This window comes from Ochotona princeps, chromosome 28, assembly GCF_030435755.1.
Source record: "Ochotona princeps isolate mOchPri1 chromosome 28, mOchPri1.hap1, whole genome shotgun sequence".
Lineage (NCBI taxonomy): Eukaryota > Metazoa > Chordata > Mammalia > Lagomorpha > Ochotonidae > Ochotona > Ochotona princeps.
Genome location: NC_080859.1, coordinates 320,183 through 342,205, shown reverse-complemented (window position 1 = coordinate 342,205; position 22,023 = coordinate 320,183). Strand labels below are relative to the sequence as shown.

At 47.2% G+C, this 22,023-nt stretch overlaps 1 protein-coding gene across 1 annotated transcript; it reads right to left on the bottom strand.

Annotated features, from left to right (window-relative positions):
• Positions 1-1,756: 1,756 nt before the first annotated feature.
• Positions 1,757-20,598, bottom strand: HMGCR (3-hydroxy-3-methylglutaryl-CoA reductase). Its single transcript, XM_004586246.4, has 20 exons — positions 20,451-20,598; positions 16,400-16,587; positions 14,823-14,934; positions 14,477-14,564; positions 13,674-13,758; positions 11,551-11,656; positions 10,568-10,674; positions 10,358-10,474; positions 9,767-9,927; positions 9,429-9,676; positions 9,138-9,316; positions 7,195-7,389; positions 6,753-6,911; positions 6,495-6,652; positions 4,939-5,044; positions 4,279-4,449; positions 3,938-4,078; positions 3,704-3,862; positions 3,248-3,402; positions 1,757-3,156 (listed from the first exon to the last, which is right to left on the bottom strand). Exons 2-20 carry the CDS (start codon positions 16,562-16,564, stop codon positions 3,102-3,104), a joined length of 2,667 nt encoding a protein of 888 aa, XP_004586303.2. The 5' UTR covers positions 16,565-16,587; positions 20,451-20,598; the 3' UTR covers positions 1,757-3,101.
• Positions 20,599-22,023: the final 1,425 nt, after the last annotated feature.

The window sequence follows — 22,023 nt, the reverse complement described above, 5'->3', positions numbered from 1 at the left end:
GGTTTTTTGTTGTTAAGATTTATTCTTATTGGCAGATCAGATTTATGGAGATGATAGAAAGATCTTCCATCCACTGGTTCACTCCCCAAATGGCTGCAACTGCTGGAGCTGAGCTGATCCCAAGCTGGAAATCAGGAGCTTCTTCTGGGTCTCCCACACGGTGCAGGATCCTAAGACTTTGGGCTGTCCTCAACTGCCTTCCCAGACCATAAGCAGAGCTGGAAGGGAAATGGGGAAGCTAGGACAAACTGGCATCCATATGGGATCCTAGCACTTACAAGGTAAGGATCTAGTCACTTAGCCATCATGCCAGGCAGGCCTAAGTTGTTGCTTTTTTAAGATTTATTTTTATTGGAAAGTCAGATATACAGAGGAAGATCTTCCATGCATTGATTCACTCCCCAAGCAACCGCAACGGCCAGAGCTGTGCTGATCCAAAGGCAGGAACTTGGAAATTCTTCCAGATCTCCCATGTGGGTGCAGGGTCCCAAGGCTTTGGGGCCAACCTCAACTGCTTTCCCAGGCCACAAGCAGGGAGCTGGATGGGAAGAACCGGTGCCCATTAGAACCAGCACCCATATGGGATCCCTGTGCATGCAAGCCAAGGACTTCAGCCACTAGGCTACTCTGCTGGGCCCAAGTTATTTTATTGTTCATATTTGGCTCTTAGGGATAGTGTTAAAAAACCAGGTGTGGTCCCAGATGTCTCTGGGGTTGTCCTTCCACACTTAAGATTGCAGACTTTGTTGTTCAGCAATTAGCAGTGTAAGGAACAGCAAGTCCAGAGTTTTTCTAATTATTGTACCTCTAGGATTACTTGGTTAGGTTTCATTAACCAGCAGTTGAACTCTGCGCTTCCAAGCTGTTAGAAAGCACAGAGCCTGACATGGCTCCGGGCTTTATTACTGGTTGACGGAGTGGTGTTCATGACCCAAGGGTCAAGGTGGGCGGGGGGGGGGCTCATCCTCCCTCTGCACGTGGCATTTCACTGTCACTCTTCATCAGATACCAGGCTAGGACCAAGACCACCCCCTCCCGGGTGCTGTTGAGGAATACACAACACGTGCATGAACATGTTTCTAATACTGTGGGTTAACAAGAGCAGGACCTGTGAAGCTGTTAGGGCGATGAGGTTGGCCCACCCTCAACCAACGGAATTTGACACTGTCCCATCAGGCCACACCTCCCACAGCAGCTGGAGTGCTTTCTGTGCGAGGCATCACACTTGGCCATCTTCTGCCGATTCCCTGTACATAGACTGCCTGCTGTCTTTACCAACTGGGAGAAGTTCACTAATAAAACTATGCCTTTTCTAGCTAGAGCAGAAGCAGTCTGAGAAATGGCAGAATTGAATTTCCTGTCCACTACAGAAGCCTTTGTGATTTAACCTTCCACGTGGTGTTCCCTTCAGGCTATAACCTCAGCCCGTCCTGCGCACAGGGGTCACGCAAGAACAGCTCAAAGGATCCTTACTTGTCCATGGCTCATCCCCCTCCCTCAGCAGCTGCGCATACACGTGAGGCGGAGTTACGGGCCTCCCTCTACCTGGTCGTTGCAGCACATCAGCCTTTGTCTCTGAAAGTCATCTGGTGGGGATAGTTAACCTGAAATAACCAAACCCACTTGGTGTCAGGAAACACAACTCCACCCTGCCATTATGCGGTGGTCCTGTGCCCCCCTCCACACACACCCACTGCAGGCAACGCTGGCAAAGGCTGGTGCCTACCCCCAAGCCACTGGCTAACGGATGGAGAAGTTAACTTCCTCTTCATAATTTACTCAGCTGGGAGAAAGTACTCTGTAACAAAATGTATACAACGTAACAAGCATACAAAACAGGGATTGAGCACAAAGAATCTAGTTACAGTCTGTGACATGCCGAGGCAAGGTCACTGCTGGGGAGTGGCAGCTGCAGCTGGTCCAGTCCTGCTGCTGGCCAGCAACGTGTCCACAGCTCTGCAGACATGGCCTTGGCCGGGCCCTGCGCAGCACTCTGCAGCTGTCTTCCAAGGAATGAATAAAGCACTTCTTTATTTTTACAATTTTTTTTTTAAGATTTAGCGACTCTTCCAATCCCACCAGGAGCTAAGAGCTTTCCTGCGGCCAGTATGGGCATCAGTCACCAAGGCCTAGTGGGTCTGTCAGCTGACCCTCCCTGTCTTCTGGCATTCTGGACAACACAAAAGCAAGGCAAATCTTCTGGCTCAAGCTAGAACGTTTTCTCAGTGTACAAGTTGATTTTTCTTTATTAAACATTTTCAATAAACTCCCAGCTTTCAGAAGCTTTATTACAACATTTACAGATACAGTTTTTATTTATTTATTTTTTTTTACAAAAAACTACCTATGCTTTCAGCTAAATAAAGTTGGCTTAGAGAAATGCTATTTTTCTCTGAGAAAACTTTCTGTGCTGAGTTATGAGGTGTCACAGACTTGCTAAGTGAGGCCCAAGCAAGACAAGAGCTCTCGCACAAGACCCTCCCAGTGGTGGTCTGGGCTAGCGTGGGCTCTCCCAGCACTGCTCAGCCCAGTGCTCAAGGTGGAGCTAAGAGGTAATCCTTCCCTCACAGATGCCGTCCTCTCAGAACATCATGTTAGTTCCTCCCAAAATCAAATTCAACCAGCACCAAATGAGGTATTAGTTTACAAAAAAAAAAAAAAATAGTAGTAGTAGCTCTTTACATTTTAAAAGTTCTACCACTCAAGACTTAATAAATTATAAAATCATGGGTTTTGTCATCTATAGTATAATTTAAAAATCCATTTTCAGCCCATGGAGGTGCAGGAGGGCAGCTTCACGGCGATCACCATCAGCTCCTGACAAGGAAACACTTTCTCCGGCTTCTCTTGCAGAGGCTGCGGTGACGCCTCAGGCCCCACAGCCAAGGAGATGTCTTCCCAAGCACCCAGCGTGGAAGGCACCCACGCTGCTCCACGTCTGAGGGCTCTGTGCGGGAAAGACCCCAACCTCTGCGAGAGCCCAACACCAAGCAGCCGCTCATCTTCAACAACACACTGCATCAAGACTTTTAATTCACAGACTTTATGTGAGTCCTTGGAGCCCAGTGCCCATGGAGTCTCGGTCCCAGCTGCTGGGCGGCTCAGGCTGCCTTCTCAGTGCAAGGGCCCTGGAGGTCTCGTAAGTTTATCTTTGACCTGTGACCAGAAAAGACAAAGCGACAATGTTCTTAGACCACCATCCCGGAGGAGTCCATACAAGGACCGCATTCTACATGCTAAGTCTCACCTGTTGTGAATCATGTGACTTCTGACAAGATGCCCAGCTGCCAGTGCTGCCATCAGTGACAGCTCCCCTGCCATTACGGTCCCACACACAATCCGGGCGAGCTGCCGCGCGTTCTCCCCAGGGCTGTCCTTGCAGGCTCCCTGAACACCCAGCATCTACAGGCAGAGAAAGACACCACGAGGCTCACTGAGTCAAGACCGCATAAGAGAGTAAGACTACAATGGGCAGTATGTGGCAGCAGGACTAACACTGCAGCTACAGCTCATGACCGTCAAGTGTAGCTCCAAGCAAAATGAACCTTCCTTGTTGCTAGGTGTGTGCCTGAACATGCCTGACCAGACAAACCAAGTTAAGCCAGTGGGGAAAAATGAAAACGAGAAACAGGTATAAAAAGAGACAAGCAAAGTGAAGTGTGCAGCAGGAAAAGAGCAGCAGTCAGCTACAAGGCTGCCATACCTGCAGACAGGCCTGCTGAGGCAGGAGGTTGGTTCCGCCCCCCACAGTTCCTATTTCTATGGACGGCATGGTGCAGCTTATGTACAGGTCCTCGTTGGCTGGGCCAGTGGCTTCCATGAGAGTGATACAGTTTGAACTACCAACATTCTGTGCCGCATCCTGAAAGGAAGCACACACACTAGTCACCTTTGCCCAGGACCGTGTGGGAGAGGCAGAGTGGACGCAAGCACGCACCTGCCCACAAGCAATGTAGATAGCAGTGACAACGTTGGCTGCGTGGGCATTGTAGCCCCCGATGCTCCCAGCCATGGCCGAGCCCACCAGGTTCTTGTTGATGTTGACATCGACCATGGCCTCGGTGGTGGTCTTCAACACCTGCAGGACAGAGGAGCAGTTCACATCTCCCTCAGGCCTATTGAAGGCAGGGGAGGTAGGTCCCTTCAAGTGCCACCTGACACGGATGCCACACACAGACAAACATCATCACTAATGGAAAATACAATTCAGTGTGCCCAATTGCATTTAAAGTGTTAATACTCCTGGTTCCAACTTCTAAATCCAAGGTTGTCACTCACTTCTCTGACAACCTTGGCAGGAATGACTGCCTCACAGACCACAGTCTTTCCTCTTCCTTCTATCCAGTTTACGGCAGCAGGCTTCTTGTCAGTGCAGTAGTTACCGCTGACGGCCAGAATCTGCATCTCTGGGAAATATTCCTGAAGCTTTGAAAGCGCTTTCTCTGTGCCCTGTTGACAATAATCAACAGCATATTATAATGCATGAAGTATTTGTTACTATGGATTAGAATACAATCATCTAAGTAAGCTCAATGAGAGTGCAAAATAGTCATTCAACCTACAATCAACATATAATAAATAGCCAGTTCTGGTTATTGAAGTCAGGTGTCTAAAAGCCTATGGAGAGAAACAGGCAAGTCGGAAAGATGCTAGGATTTACAGTACATAGTAAAACAGCCCTTCCAGGGACAGTCCAAACCTCAGTAATGCAAAATGTAATGGCATTGAAACATTTTAATTGTAAAATGCACACTTCAGTGTCCCAACCTATTTTAGTGTCATGATCATTCACTGCTGTACAACTAATTTTCAGATATTTTTCAATTTTACCTAACAACTTCCCGCTCTCCACTCCCCTGCATTCCCTGAATGACATGTCTGGGCCCTCACGTAAATAGACCACGTGGTCTCTGAGGGTCTGCGTCTGTCCAGGCTCACCTTGGAGATCATGTTCATGCCCATGGCATCCCCTGTCCGGGACTGGAAACGGATGTAAAGGTTGCGTCCAGCCATACTTGTATGGAGTTTCTGCAGACGTGCAAACCTGGGAACATGCACAATCAGCGATTTTCTTTTAACTGTTTCACTTCACATTTGAAAGAGTGACAGAGGAACAGACATAATTTCTGTTTTCTGGTTTACTCCCTAAATACCCGCATCAGCCACGGTAGGCCAGACCAAAGTCTGGAGTCTAGAACTTTATCCAGGCTTCCATGAGTGGTGGGGGCCCATGCACTCTGCTGCCTGCCCAGCACAAGACTAGGGCGCTACATTGGAAGTAAGTAGTAGTCAGAACTCTGACCAGCATTCAGACATGGCAGACAGGTGTCTCAAGCAGTTTAACACAATGTAACCAACTGGACTGTATCACTCACCCCCCTGCATGCCGCCTTCCTGACAGGAAAGTCCACATAAAACCAGCAGCAGCAGCAGGTACCATGGTGTCATGGGCCAAAGTTCCACCTGCAGTGCCACCATAACCACAGAGGTGCCAGTTTGAGTCCCAGCTATTTTATTTCCAATCCAGCTCTCTGCTAATGGCCTGGTAAAGCAGCAGAGGATGGTTCAAATCCTTGGGTTCCTGGACCCACGTGGAAGACCTGTAAGACACTCTGGGTTCTGGGCTTCAGAGTAGCTCAATTCAGCTCTAGCTGTTACGGGCATTTGGGGGTTAAACCCCCCAACCCTTCTCTCTCTGGAACTCTGCCCTTCAAATAAAAATATATCTAAAAAAGCAAACATGTATAGTAATATGTTACTGCATGTACTCTTGTGTACTCTGTAATTCCACTTCTTTGCAAATTTTTCCAGAATAAACCCATCAAGCGTAATACTTCCATCCTTCTTAGAAAACCTTATATTCTCTAAGACACCATTCCCCTGGGACACAGAAGAGATCTATTCCCATTCATTAGTTTACCCTTTCTTGCAGATTTACCACACGGAAATCCTACTCTGAATCATTCTTGCCCTTGTGTCCTGGGCCTAGGGAGGTTGCCGCAAGCTGCAGACGGTGGGAGTCAGGGTGTCTACAGCTGCCTTTCTTGGCAGCGGGGAGCTAAAGGAGAGTCTGAAAAGGTGGGTTGCCTTCCGCCCAGAAGCAGCAGGACCCTATGTAACAGCTGTATGGAGGTTGGTAGCTTTGTGAACACTATCCCATGGACATTCCAGTCCTGTTTAGTTACCAAACGACTGACACCCTCTGAACATGCCCACGTATGAAAACTTAAGAACACTCCAATTCCCAAATGCTCGAAGACTGACCATGACTGCAGGGAACAGGATGTGCTATGGTTTGGAGGCACACCACTCCGGTTCAGCCTGGGAACCTACTGCAGGCTGACCGGCCCGCATCTGGAGTGTGTTGGGGCAGGGGCGCCCTCTGTCAGAATCAAAGCTTCTCTTCCCCCACTTCCAACCAAGCACAAATAGTACTCATCTTGAATGAAGGGATTTAAAGTGTGTGTGTAATGGTGCTTTAAACATGCACAGACCTGCTGGTGCTATCAAAAGCCTCCTTGATCACTGCAAACCCCTCAGGGGTCTCGAGCCAGGCCTTCACTTCTGCAGAGTCACACGCACGGGGAAGACGCACCACAGGGCCTCGAGTCATCCCGTCTGCCAGGACCCGACTGCTGGCACCTCCACCAAGCTATGAGGCATTGTTACAGAGGGACCAGTTAGCCTAGAAGCATCCTTTGTGCCACATCCCTGCTTGTCAACTTGTCTACGGTATATACATTCCAACTTACACAGATTGCCCTGCAGCCTCTGTTAGTGCTGGCCACAAGACATCCTTCTGTCGTTGCCATTGGAACCTGAAATTCTTTGCCATCCAAGCAGAGAGGCCCCACCACTCCAACAGGAATGGGCATATAGCCAATCACGTTCTCACAGCAAGCGCCCATCACCTACGGGGAGAGGGAGAACCAAGGGGGAGTGTTGAGACACTCAAGTTCAGAGTCCTCACTAGCCCTTCAGATGTAGCAACAGAACTTTATTCTCTAAAAGCACTTAAAAAACTAGAATCTTTGAATTACTGTAACACCAAAACGTGTTAGATCTCTACTGCCTACATCTGAAGCAGAATAGAAAATTACAGTAAAATTTTAAAAGAAAATGTTTCATAAAATGAAACTACATATAGAAAAACTATTAATAACTCTTTAAAAGACTTAAAAAACCATGACGTACCAAGGAGTAATTATAGTCCCGGTAGGGTAGGTGCTGGAGGGAAGAAGGCTCTGGAAGCTTTTTGGAGAGTAACTGCCGGCGGATGGATACGCCTCGTTCATGCGTCTCCATCAGAGTCTCCAGCTTGTAGGCCGGGATGTGCTTCGCGTTGACTAACTGGATGACCTCAGCATCACTAAGGAACTTTGCACCTTTCTAAAGAAGTGGGGAGAGCCAAGGAGGGGAGTTAGGACAGCGACAGCCAAGGACTATGGCACTCAGCCTCCCCTGTACACAAGCCACTTAGCACAAATAATCCGAAAGTGTAACTTTTTTCTAGAGCTAGTTTTTTAATGCAAGCAATGTTACATGAAGTAACAGTATGAACTGCAGTTTTCACAGTACAAGAACAGAACCTGCAAGTCAGATAGAGCAGGGAGGGAGTGCTGGGCTCGATGACTGGCTCCTGTCCCAGGTTCCTGCTGGCGCAGACCTGGTGCATGCGTCACGGTTGGGGCTCTGTCACCCACATGGTGGACCTGCATTTGCTCTCCCAGCTCCCGTCAAGCCTAAGGCCAGCCCAACCATCAGAGCCATCTGGGCGGTCAAACAGCAGAGGGGAGTTCTCTTTCTGTCTCAACTGTTTAAGACTTATTTTTCATTGGAGAGGTAAACTTTTGGAGAGAAGGAGATAGAAAGATCTTCCATCTAATGGTTCACTTCCAAAATGGCTGCAACAGCCAGAGCTGAGCCAATCCGAAGCCAGGAGCCAGGAGCTTCTTCCGGGTCTCCCATGCAGGTGCAGGGTCCCAAGGTTTTGGGCCGTTCTCCGCTGCTTTCCCAGGCCACAAGCAGGGAGCTGGATGGGAAGCAGGGCTGCCGGGATTAGAACCAGTGCCCATATAGGCTCCCTGTGCGTGCAAGGTGAGGACTTCAGCCACTAGGCTACCATGCCAGGCCCATCTTTTCATATTTTTAGGAGCTACTGTTTCCATTATATGTGCTCTTTTTATTTTAAATGCATGTGAAAGGGAGGCAGAAAGAGACCTCTTGTCTGCTGATTTACTGGGCAGATAGATCTTTGACAGTCAGGGGTGCGCCAGGACGCAGCTGAGCTGGGAGCTCCATGCACATCTCCCAGGGGACGACGGGGCCAACCACGGACCAAGAGTCAGCACAAGACACGGCCATCCTGAGGAGAGGATTCACAGCTACCCCAGTGCCACTGAACATCAGTACAGTCATAAATAACCAGCATTTTCCTTGATCTAGCTCCCCGCTAATGGCCTGGGACAGCAGCAGAGGGAAGCCCAAGTCCGTGGACCCCTGCGCCGCCATGGAAGACCTGAAACAAGTTCTTGGGTCTTGGCTTCACATTGGTTCAGCCCCACCCATTGTGGCAATTGGTGGACCGAACCATCAGATGGAAGATTTTTTCTCTATATAAATCGGCCTCTTAGAGCCTGGTGCAGTAGCCTAGTGGCTAAAGCCCTCGCCTTGCACACGTCAGGATCCCATATGGGTGTTGGTTCATGTCCCAGCCATTCCATTTCCCATCCAGCTCTGCCTGGGGCCTCGGAAAGCAGTGGAGGATGACCCAAAGCCTTGGGAGCCTAAACCCGAGAGGGAGACCTGGGAGAAGCTCCTGGCTTTGATCAGTTTAGCTCTGGCCATTATAGCCACTTGGGGAGTGAAGCAGTGGACAAAAAATCTTTCTGTCTCTCAATCTGCCTTTCCTATTAAAAAAAATCAAAATCTTTACAATCATAAAGAAGTGTGTACTACTTTAGGAAATGACTCCAGTTCCTTGCAGCCTCAGGATCTTCCCCTCCCACCCAGCTGAGTGTGAGGAGGAAGCCAGCAGCCGAACACAACATAGCAAAGCACCTGGAACTCAGTACGCAGTGGGTACTGGGTTTCTCTCCTTTCCGTAAGGAAACGCCGCGCTGTTTGCCTGTCCTCACCTCTGCATTCCCAAGGATCTGCAGACACTCTTCATTGGGCCGAGGCTCCCGGGGAAGTTCAATCTCCACTTCCTGTGTCTCCAGCACCAGGGTGGTATCAGGCAGAGAGGAGCCACCCACCACAAACACAGCTCGGTGTGAGGGGTCCGCTTCCGCCACCAAGGGCTTTATAACCTCAGCTGTTCAAGAGAGTGCAAGGAATCTCACAATCTTAAACCTCACATTTAACATAGCCTCAACCTTCTGCCAACTTGACGATGGGAGAAGTGAAGGCGAAAAACAAGAAATTACCTTTTCTTTCTTGGTTTCCTCCTGCCTCTTCCTCCACGGCATAGGATTTCTGGTGATTCCTGACCAGCACGGGCTCACGCCTACAGCAACTGTCTGGAACTTTCTTCTGGGCCACTACAGGTGATGTGATAGGGTTTTTTAATGACAGTGTAGATTCTGTTTCTGCTTGTTCAAAGAAGATATACTTGACAGCCAGAAGAAGTGCTAAACTCAGAGTTATAACTTGTTCAATATCCATGCTGATCATTCTGAATAAAAGAAAGCAAACTGGTTATTCCAACACAAAATATCCAGCCAAGTCTGTGAATGTTGCAGAATGACAATGCAGATGGACTTACTTAGAGAGATAAAACTGCCAGAGGGAGACACTTGGCTCAATCCTCTTGGACACATTTTCATCCAACCCCAGAGAAACCTTGGCACTGTCTGCTGTGCTGTTCTGAGGAGAAGGATCAGCTATCCAGCGACTGTGAGCATGAACAAGAACCAAGCCTAAGGACTGAAATGAAATCTAATTAATCCTTTGCCAATCATGGCAACTTCAACTTCACATCCATAGCAACTCAAAGAACCCATCTTCCCTGGCCTCCCCTAACCTGGCATGTCCACACAGACCCACGACCCCGTTACTACTGAGCGACTACCAGTATCCCAGGGAACAGATTCTCAGAGAGAACTAAGGCCAGAATCTTCTAAGCATGTAGAACAAGTGAAGAAAAAAGGGAACAAGGGGGGAGGGTGTGGGGGGGAGTCCCAGTACCTATGAAACTGTGTCACATAATACAATGTAATTCATGAATAAAAAAAAAGGAACAAGGTGCAATGAATTATTAACCTTTGTTACTGCGAGTGACAAAACAGGAAGAAAAAGCCAAAATATTTAAAAAATACCAAAACTGATAATGAAGGGAGAAGAAAACGGTCATCACCATGATCATCTTGACCCTCTGCGTTACAGGGTTCGGCTTATTCTCTTCTTCTTCCAACACTCGGGCAAAATGGCTGAGCTGCCAAATTGGACGACCCTCGCGGCTTTCTCGGGAAAGCTAGAAAGTGAGTCAGTGTTACTCCTGTGAGGAAAGATCAGCCTCCTAAGCGAGCCATGTCTCCTCACCACAGCCCAACAGAACCATTCTTACCTCCAACACCAAGGACACGCAAGCAGGGAAGAAAGTCATGAACACAAAGTAGTTGGCGAGAACGGACATGCAGCCAAAGCAGCACATGATTTCAAGCTGGCGCACTCCTGGTTTAAAAAAAAAGTGTAAATCACGAAGTATGGGATCTTGGCTGCTGCACTCTTGTAGGTAGACAAGGACAGTAAACCTCTGCCATCTCCTAAAGTGACACTACCCTGAGGACAGCAGGAGCCACAGTGGGACTCACAGCGGGACTTGCAGGGCCAGAGAGTTTGCTTTGCCCGTCTCCAAAAACCCAATGACAGGCACAGTGGTGATACCTAACACATACTGATGATCAGATACATTTGCAATCCTCTTTTCACAGTTCCTTTTTTTTATAACTTAAAGATTTATTTACTGGGCCCGGCGCAAAAAGTCCTCGCCTTGCATGCTTGGGATCCCATATGGGCACCAGTTCTAAACCCAGCAGCCCTGCTTCCCATCCAGCTCCCTGCTTGTGGCCTGGGAAATCAGTGGAGGATGGTCCAAAGCCTTGGGACCCTACACCCACATGGGAGACCCAGAGGAAGCTCCTGGCTCCTGGCTTCGGATTAGCGCAGTACCAGTCGTTGTGGTCCCTTGGGAGTAGTGAATCATTGGATGGAAGATATTTCTCTCTGCTGTCCTCATCTCTGTATATATCTGACTTTACAATATAAATAAATAAATAAATAAATCTTTTAAAAAATTTTCAAAAAAAAAAAAAAAAGGAACACAAATAAAACCAAATGACAAAACAACGTAAGATGGAGAAAAAATGGTCAGAGTGGAAAATCAGTAATCGGCTAAGCTTTCACCAAAGAAAATAGACATCAGCTCAAATGGGTCCACACAATAATACAATTAAAAACTTTGAAGAATATCTGAATAAACAATGCAGACCAACATCTACCCCTTCTGTAATTACGTAGTTTTATATGCACTGATAATTGCTTACACACCTGACATGGTTCCAACTCCAATCACAAGACATTCAACAAGAGCATCCAGGGTGAACGTGGGCCCTAAAAGTGCCATTCCACGTGCAATATTTTCCCTGACTTCATCCTAAAACACAGACCAACGTATTAGCACAGGTATGGTACAAAACAACTTTCAAAAAAGTTGAGAGCTTCCTATAGTTATAGTAAAATCTAACTTATTCCAGGAATAAAATACACAATATGCTAAAACTAACAGGTGTTCAAAATACAAAGTATACAAGTAATATAATATCTCTCTCCCTAACTCTGCCTTTCAAATGAATATAATAAATCTAACAACAAATCCCTGAAGCTGTCAAAAAAAATTTGAAAAACATTTATGGGGCCCAGCGGCGTGGCCTAACGGCTAAAGTCCTCGCCTTAAACGCCCCGGGATTCCATATGGGTGCCGGTTCGAATCCCGGCAGCTCCACTTCCCATCCAGCTCCCTGCTTCTGGCCTGGGAAAGCAGTTGAGGACGGCCCAATGCATTGGGACCCTGCACCCACATGGGAGACCTGGAAGAGGTTCCTGGTTCCCGGCATCGGATCGGCGTGCACCGGCCCATTGCGGCTCACTTGGGGAGTGAATCATCTTCCTCTCTGTCTCTCCTCCTCTCTGTATATCTGACTTTCTAATAAAAATAAATCTTTAAAAAAAAAAAAACATTTATGATACTTCAAAAAGTTTATGCAAAACAGAATTAAGAGGCAAGTTTATTTTGTGACAATTTTCAAATAATTTATATATTTGAAAGAGGACATACAGACAGCTGTTACAACCACTGGTTCATCTCCCAAACACCCAGACCAGTAAGTGCTGGGAGCTTGGTCCCAGCTCTCCCTTGTGGGTGGACTCAGCAGATGTGAGCTGCAGGCACCCCAGGTGGTCCTCTCACGGGAGTGTCCACCCCGCACAGTTTCCTGAAATTCACACACAGAGCTCTTCCCTAATACTCGTTCCCCATGTTCTGTTGGATCTCCTTATACAACAATCTGCCCCGCTTTCCTCTTTTGAGGTGGTGAATTAATCCCTACATTTAACTCTTACGTAATTAATACCGACAAGAGTTTATATTTTGATTGACACTGATGGGAGCCACACTGCAGAATCTGTATGATATCATGTTACATTATAACATGGAAACCACTTCCTTTTCAACATGCTCAGATGAGCACAAATATTCATCAAATACATAATCCTATATGCTCTTTTACAATTATGACACTGATAGTTTAGAAAGTTAGATCTTTAAATGTATAAAAATGTAAGCTGGGGAAAAATGTCCTTGTTAATAAAGGCTTTAGCCACTGAGGACGCCTACACCCCAATATCAGGGTGCTGGTTTCAGTTCCAGCTCCCTACTGACGCACTGGGGAGACAGCAGGTGAATCCGTGCCATCCACAGGAGACCTGGATGGAGTTCCTGTGTCCCAGCTTCAACCTGGTCCAGCACCAGGGTTAAGAGGACTGAAATCAACAGATAGAAGATTGATCAACTCATCTCTCTCTCACTTTGACTTTTAAATAAATTTAGAAAATATCTTTAAAAATGGATGAATGAGGGAGGGGCTAGCACTGCCTACAGCACTGGCATCCCATAAGGGCAGTGGTTAGAGTTCCAGCTGTTCCACGTCCAGTCCAGCTCCCTAACGTGCCTGGGAAAGCAACAGAAGACAAAGAACAAAGAAGTTCTAGCTCCTGGCTTCAGCCAGGACTAGTCCCAGTCATTGTGGCAATTTGGAAAGTGAACTAGTAGAGGGAGCTCTCTTTGTCTCTAACTGTAAGGCTGTGCTTTATTTAGTAGGTATTTATCCCAAAGTCACCTTCTAATTTCTAAAACCAAAACCTTCATCCAGGAAAATGAGGACAATTACAATTCCTTAGGTACTAGAATGTGTAACTATTAGTGGTATATATGTGTAAGCTATTAGTGGTAAATGGGCCCATTCTTAGGACACAAGTCTTATGACTAAAATATTAAGTGTCAAATTCTGGACAATTCCTGAAGAAATACCCTATTAACCTTTCCTCGGAATGTAAACAAATCTAAAGCCAAGAATCTTCCTCACATGTCTGTCTCAGCCTTACAGAACACTCACCTGGGAGTTGGAACTAAGGGCAAACTTGGCTAATGCACTCGCTCTGGAGAGGTCAATCAGAAGCAGGAAAAAGGGCAAAGCTTCACTAGAAAAGAAAACAGAATAGCCAGGGATGCTCGGCAGACCCTCCCACACAGCACTCCTCCTCCTAGCTCCTGTCACATGCACCTTTCCTGCAGACCACCCTTCTCCAATGTCCTCAATCTAGGCCTGACAAAACCTCAGCATAATATTCTGAGTGTGAAATGTAAACCTATCTACCCTGACAAACTTCAGTAATTTGCTAATCTTCCTTTTTAAAAGTATCCTTGAATTTATGGGGGGGGAGGTGTCATAGCAAATTTTTCTCATTAGATAAACTTTCTGAAGAGTCAGCAGGCAGTAACTGTTCTAACCAGTGCTAAACAGAACTGTCTTACTCCTTCAGAATGCAACCTGAGGAACACATCTATCACAGCGCTGTTACCAAGGAGAACTCCCCACAGAGCAGCCCACTGCATCAGAGCATCACACACTACGGATGTTCACAGACACAACCCAGCCTCAGTCACAGCTCATTTTAACATCAAGGACATGGGAAGATAAACTATTATCAGACACAAAGAACTTATCACATAGTGGATACTCAGTATGACCTAAGAAATCTTTAAATATGAAGACAACATTCCAAGCTATTGTTTCTATAGGTAGCCAATGGCGTGTGAAAGAAATCCCCCAAATTCTGCGACTCTGCCTTTCGAGGAGAGAACAGTTCTTAAAAAAAAAATACATTCTCAAGAAGTATTTTATGCTTTAATACTCACTTCAAGCCTGTCAGTTCTTTATCTAAAAAGTGAATGACAACTGTGCTGAATACAAAACTTGAGAAAATTGTGAAGAGGCCAGCAATGCCTGAAATGACACAATTCCATCATGAAAAACGTCACAGTTCCAAGCAACATTCATGATAGTACTATTTCTTTTTAGCTCCATCAAGGTCTGAAATTTCAGGATGTGTGATGCGCAATAATAAGAAAGGAAACCACGGATGCAGGCAAGATACTTTCAGCAACACACATATTTCCAAACACATGACTTGAACTACTTCATTTTCATAGTAAATTAAAAATTTGATGGTACGCAAATAAATCAAATATATCAGAACATTACCCAAAATATACTTTGATCCAAGCTGACGTAAATTCTGGAACTGGAAGTAAATGTACAGGATTGCTATGCATCGTGTTATGGTCAGAATTATGATATCACTGCTCAGTACATCCTATTGGAAGAGAAAAGAAACAACTTACAATAAGCTATCAAAAACAGTAACTTCTGTAAGTACCAGCTTTCAGATAAGAGTATTATTAGAGGCACAATAAAATCAGACATATCACTCAGAAGTCAAAAATTAAATCCAACTTTTACACAACCCACTGGGTCAATATAGTACACTCATTATTAACCAATAGTCACATAAAAGATGTTTCTCAAATAAAGGCAATTACACTCACATGAATAAAAAAAAAAGACCATAGTATTTCCAACATATCTATAGACCATGTAAATAAACGAAAACTTGGAGGGCAAGCGCAACGGCTCAACTGCATAATCCTCCATCTCCAAGTGCAGCATTCCACACGGGCACCAGTTCATGTCCCAGCTGCTCCACTTCCCATCCAGCTCCCTTCCTGTGGCCTGGGAAAGCAGTGGAGCATGGCCCAAGTCCTTGGGACTCTGGGAGACCAAAAGAAGCTCCTGGTTTCATATAGGCTCAGCTCCTCCAATGCAGCCTTTGGGGGAGTGAATCCAGCAGATGGAAGATCTTTGTCTTTCCTTCTCTCTCTCAATCTGCCTTTCCAATCAAAATAAATAAATCTTAAAAAAAACACTTTAAAATAAATAAATGGAAACTGGATACAAGTTCAAGAATACCAAAACAAAAAATTTCCCATGATTTTAAAAAAATGTTCTGTCTCAGGGCTATGGCGCAGCAAAAGCAGCTGTTGCCTGTGGGACCAGCATCCCTCAGGAGCACTGGTTCAAGTCCCGGACGCTTCGCTTCCGATCCAGCTCTTGGCTTCCTGGCCACTGCAGCCATCCGGGGACTGCATCAGCAGATGGAAAACAGATTAATCATCTATTTTTAAAATTATATGTCTCTGGGCCTGGCATGGTAAGCTAGTGGCTAAAGTCCTCCTCTTGCATGCACCAGGATCCCATAAGGGCACAGGTTCTTGTCCCGCTGCTCTACCTCCCTTACAGCTCCCTGCTTGTGGCCTGGGAAAGCAGTCAACGACGGCCCAAAGCTTTGGGACTCTGCCCCACGTGGGAGACCGGAAGAGGCTCCTGCTTCCTGGCTTCGGATTGGCTCAGCTCCAGCCTTTGCGGCCACTTGGGAAGTGAACCAGCAGATGGAAGATCTTTCTGTCTCTCCTCTCTGTAAATCTGCCTTTCTTTTTTTTTTTTTTTTTTTTAAAGATTTATTTTATTTTTATTACAAAGTCAGATATACTGAGAGGAGGAGAGATAGAGAGGAAGTGGAGCTACCGGGATTAGAACCAGCAGCCATATGGGATCAAGGCGAGGACCTTAGCCACTAGGCCACGCTGCCGAGCCCAAATCTGCCTTTCTAATAAAAATATTAAAAACATATATGTCTCTAAAAGAAGATACTTTTTTTAAGGAGAGTCTTTAGAAACTGAAAACCAATGGAATTTAATTAATATCAAGTTAGTTTCACTTACCTCTTCAAACTTTGGACACTCATAATTCCAACCACAGATCTTATCATTACCAGTGAACATGTTCATAGACATCATACAGATGGTCAGTGTCACGGTCCCCACTATAACTTCCCAGGGATGGGAAGCCACCAGGAGGCCATGCATGCGAAACAGTCTTGAAAGCATTGTGGTTCCAGAATCCTAGGATCCTGCAAGGAACACCAAATATGAATACTTAGTACATAGGGCTCACAATGTTTCATGGACATACACTAGAGACAAGTACACTGTATATCCTGCTGTGTGTGTATAAGTGTTCTGCACACACGACTATCTGATAGTGTCCCTTCCGATACCAGAAAATAATTATGAAATTAAGAAGACCACTACTCTTTACTAAAACACTTAAAACCCTTGATTACTTCCTGGCAGCCAATTTAAAGGCAATCAATTTTTAAAAATCAGACATTTAATATCAAGTAAACAAATGCAACCCCTGTTATTATCTGAGCTAAAAAGGCAAACAATAAGGAACAAAAAAATGAGAAGCAGTTGATCACACTTCTTTTTTCAGGGATATGAAATACACAAGGACCTCGTCATGCCAGCCACATTCTGGTTCCAGGAAAGGTAAATATCAAAGAATCTACTTGTCGAATAAACTCTGTTAGTCTGTATGCTCCTCACAGGCAGAAAATATTACACTATCTTATGTCTATGTCACCAGAAAATGACATTCAATAACCCTTGGTGCTGCTGTCTCCAGACGGTCTTCTCTTAGAGAGGGTAACAGGCCAGCACTGAGGCTCCCAGGGGTGCAGCACCGCTCCCACAGGCCCCACTGTTCCACTACCATCCAGCTGCTGCTGAGGTGCCTGAGAGCAGGGCAAGATGGCCTGACCCCTCAGCCCCTGCATGAAGCTCTGTTAGCCCAACCTCAACCAGTACAGCAGTTTGGGGAATAAGCCAGCGGGTGGGAGATCCATCTTCCCCTTCTCTGTTGAACTCTTTTTTTTTTTTTTTTTCAACAGAGTGGCTCTTTATTTCCTCCAAGTTTTAGAACTTGGACCCCATCTGTCCCAGAACTCTTTTTTTTAAAAAGGTTCATTTTATTTTTATTGGAAAGTCAGATACACAGAGAGGAAAATATTCCATCTGCTGATTCACTCCTCACGTGGCCACAACAGCCAGAGCTTAGCCAATCCGAAGCCAGGAGCCAGGGTCTTCTTCGGGGTCTCCCACATGGGTTCAGGGTCCCAACGCTTTGGACTGTCCTCCACTGCTTTCAAAATGACACAAGCAGGGAGCTGGATGGGAAGCAGGATCGCCGGGATTAGAACCAGTGCCCATATGGGATCCCTGTGCATGCAAGGTGAGGACTTCAGCCACTAGGCTACCATACCAGGCAAACAGGACTTTTAAATAAATGTTTAAATTCTTTTTTTTTTTAAATTTCTTTTGTTGATTTAAATTCTTTTTTTTTTTTTAAAGGACAATAATCGTCCTCTGGTAATTCTTTTCTTCTTAGCTTTGCAGCTGAAGAGCAGCAGGAAAGCATCAGGTGTGAAACGCAGATCAGACTGGGGGGACTAGATCACTGGCTCAAGAGCCTTCCAAAACAGAACTCTAACCCTTCAAGGGTTCCTGCAGAAACAGAATTAAAGATAAGCTTACTCTGATGCAAAACATTGTTTCTTCATCATCTACATACTTTCCTGAATCTTTTCAAGCTCCTCCTATTCCAGAACATTCTGATCTAAGCAGTACCACACTGAAATCTCCCCGTATTTGCTGGCCAAGTATAACCTGATATTGAGGTTTGAAAAGCCTTAAACAGCCAATGGCTTCCACAAATGAACTTGGAAGTCTTAGTTCTTACATGGAAATGTGTACAATAAAGCACACTAATTATACATAAAAACAAACTAAAAGAGTTAAAAAACCTGCCATTATAGCAAGAATTCCAACAAAATCTCACATTCTGTAATAACTAAGAAACTGATTCATCTACTGAAGACAGGAAGTAACAAGACAACAAACTATGAAAAAGGGGATGGTTGGGCCACAGCAAGGTCGGCATTTCTTGAGCTCACCCACTTCAAGCCAGTTCACTGCTGCCGCTCTTTCTAGGGTGGAAGGGGAGGGTGGCCCCAGAGCTTGGGGAAGGAATCAGGGAATGGAAGATCTTCCTCAGTAACTCCACCTTTTCAATAAATGAATTAAATCTTCACACCAGACCTTTTCAAATCATAGATCACAACCCTTCATTTGATTCAATCATGAAAGCAATTTCGTAGGTAGCAACAAACTTTTTGAATGAAATAAAAATGTCTGATAAAATATGCAGTCTACGTAGGTAGTGTTCCTGGAAAACATTTCACGAAACCACTGCACTGTATGTGCCCTGGCCTCCTGCAACAAGTATCTCTTACTACAAGTCATAGTATCAAGCGGATTGTGGGTCACTGAGGTATGAACATCACACAACCGGCCTGTGCTTATTCGTGCTTTCCAGTCTTCCATCTTGAATCTTAGTCATCATTTTTCCCTTCAACACTTCACACTCATATATAGTATTGGCAAATTCCTGCTTCATTACTTGAAATTCTTAAACTATAGTAACATGCATCTATTGACTATCTGAGACAGACCCAAAGATGATCTTTTACTTTTAAATGTCTTTTCCCTGGACTAGGGAGACTGCAGACCCCTGCAGGTCTCTGGGTGGGATGCGAAGGGACAAGAAGCAGGGAAGATCACCTTTTTATAACAGCATCTAGAAAAGGAAGCAGTGCATGTCCTCAAGTTAATGGCAGGAAGCCCAGCATTCAAGGGATATTGTAATGGAACATGGGGAGAAGAAACATCCTCCTGCTTGGGATGCTGCAGATGCTGAGTTCCTCTGAGCTTCCTGTGAAGTGCACCATGGGAATCACAACCCAGCAGGGAGACCCCAGCTGAGTCCTGGCTTCCTCTTGGCCCCAGCCCAGCTACTGCAGGTATCTGGGGTGGAAGATCTCCGTTTCTCTGACCATTCACGGCAAAATGCTTCCTACCTCTCCCAACACCACACAAAAAAAGTAACAAAGCGTGTCAACCTTCTCAGTCAGTATTCATCACTTATTAAAAAGCTAATTCAATTAAAGTCTAAACTGCTGCCAAAAAGGAACCCAGGCTTCACATAAATAACATCAAATGACATGTCGCCCTCAGAAAGCTGTCACAGTGGCATTGTCAATCCTGCCATATTTTTTCCCCCTAGGAATAAAGTCTTCTTTGCAACATTTGGGGAAAATTTACACACAACTCTATGAGCCACCCCAGACACAGAGAACCACACCTATTTGAAAATACAAAGTCACCTCAGCAAAGGTGTGTCCAAGTAATCATAATTACAAGCTCATTTGTCTGTGATTATTCATGCCACAGAATCTTCCACCTTGAGCAGCAGGCTGAGGAGGCCTCATGCAAATCCCAAACGTTTTTTATACCATGCTGCAGTAAAACTTCCAGCAGCGAGGGCCGACAGGCAGCTAGCCCTGCTGGGTGAGACTGAAGTCTGTAGCAAACATTGCACAAGTTGCTCAGAAGAACCGCGGGGTCCACCTGCCAGGTATCCCAAACCAACTCTCCTCCAAGGTAGGAACCACGTCACCCTTCACCCCAAATTTACTGCCCCCGGTTCTGTCATAAGCTCCCCACTTGCACTTCGCAGCCATCTCCGAACCCCGAGTTCTCTGACAAAGGCGACGATAGGTGGAGCCGCATCAAACTGCTACTTTTAGATTTAAAAGCAAACAAACTAAGAAAGTGGAGCTCCAGTCACCGACCGAGCACGGCGGCCACAGTTCCGGTGAGGGTCCGGGGCTGACTCCGCGGGGCAGGAAAGCGGGAAGCCCAGGGCGGAGGAAGCTGCCCCCGCGACGGAAACCCGAGGCCGGGGGGCGCCTGGGCACTGGAGGTCCCGTGGGTGTCTCCGTGGGCGCGGCTCCCCGCACCCCCAGCCCGCCTCCCTCCGGTCCCCCGCCCGGGGTCGCAGCTCAAGAGCCCCCGAGGCCGCCCCGAGTCTCACCTCACGATCTCACCGAGGGCCTTGTAGCCGGGCGCCGCGCTCCGCCCGTCTCAATCCACCAAGGCGCGGGGCGGAAGCAGCCCTCGGTGACGCACGCCCGCCGCGCACGGGCCGCGGCCAATCGGAGAGGATCGTCCGATCGCGCGGCCAATCGGCGGGCGCCGCCGGCGGCACGGCGCACGTCACGAACGGTCGCCCTAACAACCGCCTCCAGCTCGCCCTCGGCCGGCGGCCCCACCGCACCACCTCGCACCACGGCGCCGCCCGCCAATGGCGGCTCGAGGCCCGGCGGCCGCGCCTGCCGATTGGTCAGGAGCCGCGGGGGCGCCCGGCCCAGGCGACGGGAGTCCCTGGTGGGGCGGCCGGGGCTGACGGTGAGGGGAGGGCGGGACGGCGCCGCGTAGGCGCGTCCTCATCGATGGGCTGCCCTGCGCCCGGAGCCCCAAGCCCAGCACCCTGATCCCCGAGCCCAGCATCCCGAGCCTGGAGCCCGAAGCCCAGCATCCCCCGCCCGGAGCCCGGAACCCAGCATCCCGCGCCCGGAGCCCGCAGTCCGCTGACCCCCATTCCGTCACCTGACTCTTGGGCACTCCTGGTGTCCCAGCCTGCAGGCACACTGGCCCGGTGACCTTCCTGTTGTGCCACAGGTCTGCCCCCCCAGTTTCCCTAAAGTGGGTCGTGGTCTCCTAGGTTACAGACACCCACTGTAGCAATAGGGCTACATCCCATCCGTCTCTCGCTGCTTTCCTGGTTCACACACCCTACCTTCAGCCCAAGGTAACTTGTTCAATCACCCCAAGACCTTTTGACCTCTGTGTGTGCCCTGTTTGTTTAACCTGGATTTTTCTGCTCGTCTTTTAAGGGTTTATTTTTTATTGGAAAGTCAGATATACAAAGAGGAGGAGAAACAGAGGGGAAAGATCTTCCATACACTGATTCACTCCCCAAGCAACTGCAACGGCTGGAGCTGCGCTGACCCGAAGCCAGGAGCCTGGATCCTCCTCCGGGTCTCCCATATGGTTGCAGGGTCTCAAGGCGTTGGGCCACTCTCCACTGCTTTCCCAGGTCACAAGTAGGGAACTGGATGGGAAGTGGGGCCTCTGAGATTAGAACCTGTGCCCGTATGGAATCCCTGTGCGTGTAAGGCAAGGCCTTTAGCAGCCAGGCTACCGTGCTGGGCCCTGTCTACTCATTTAAAATGTTGAAATCCTAACTGCGTCTTCAGAACCATTCGTCTTTGCTGTCTCCCATCAGGTGTGTATCTTGTGATGAGGAAACTTTTAAAAGTCAGTTACAGAGACATGGAAAGACAGACACAAAGAGGATCTTCCACCACTGGTTCACTCTACACATGGCCACCCAGGCCAAGGCTAGACCAAGCCAAGTGGGGAGCCAGGAGGTTCATCTGGGTCCTCTAGGCCGGTAGCAGGGACCCAAGCACTTGGACCATCTTTTAGCTTTTCCCAGTTTTGAAACACTGTATAGAAAATGCTACACAGTCAGATTATAATCTCGCTAGATTCCCCATTGTACAGCAGCTTGCTGGATTTGGACTTGCAAGTACAGGGTATGC

What these genes read in the sequence shown, in the direction of transcription:
- HMGCR (XM_004586246.4), bottom strand. Translation starts at nt 16,564, where the DNA reads ATGCTTTCAAGACTGTTTCGCATGCATGGCCTCCTGGTGGCTTCCCAT. An exon ending in AGATCCTTGGGAATGCAGAG is followed by an intron (nt 7,390 to 9,137) that starts GTGAGGACAGGC and finishes CCACTTCTTTAG; the next exon opens with AAAGGTGCAAAGTTCCTTAG. An exon ending in AGTCACATGATTCACAACAG is followed by an intron (nt 3,157 to 3,247) that starts GTGAGACTTAGC and finishes TTCTGGTCACAG; the next exon opens with GTCAAAGATAAACTTACGAG.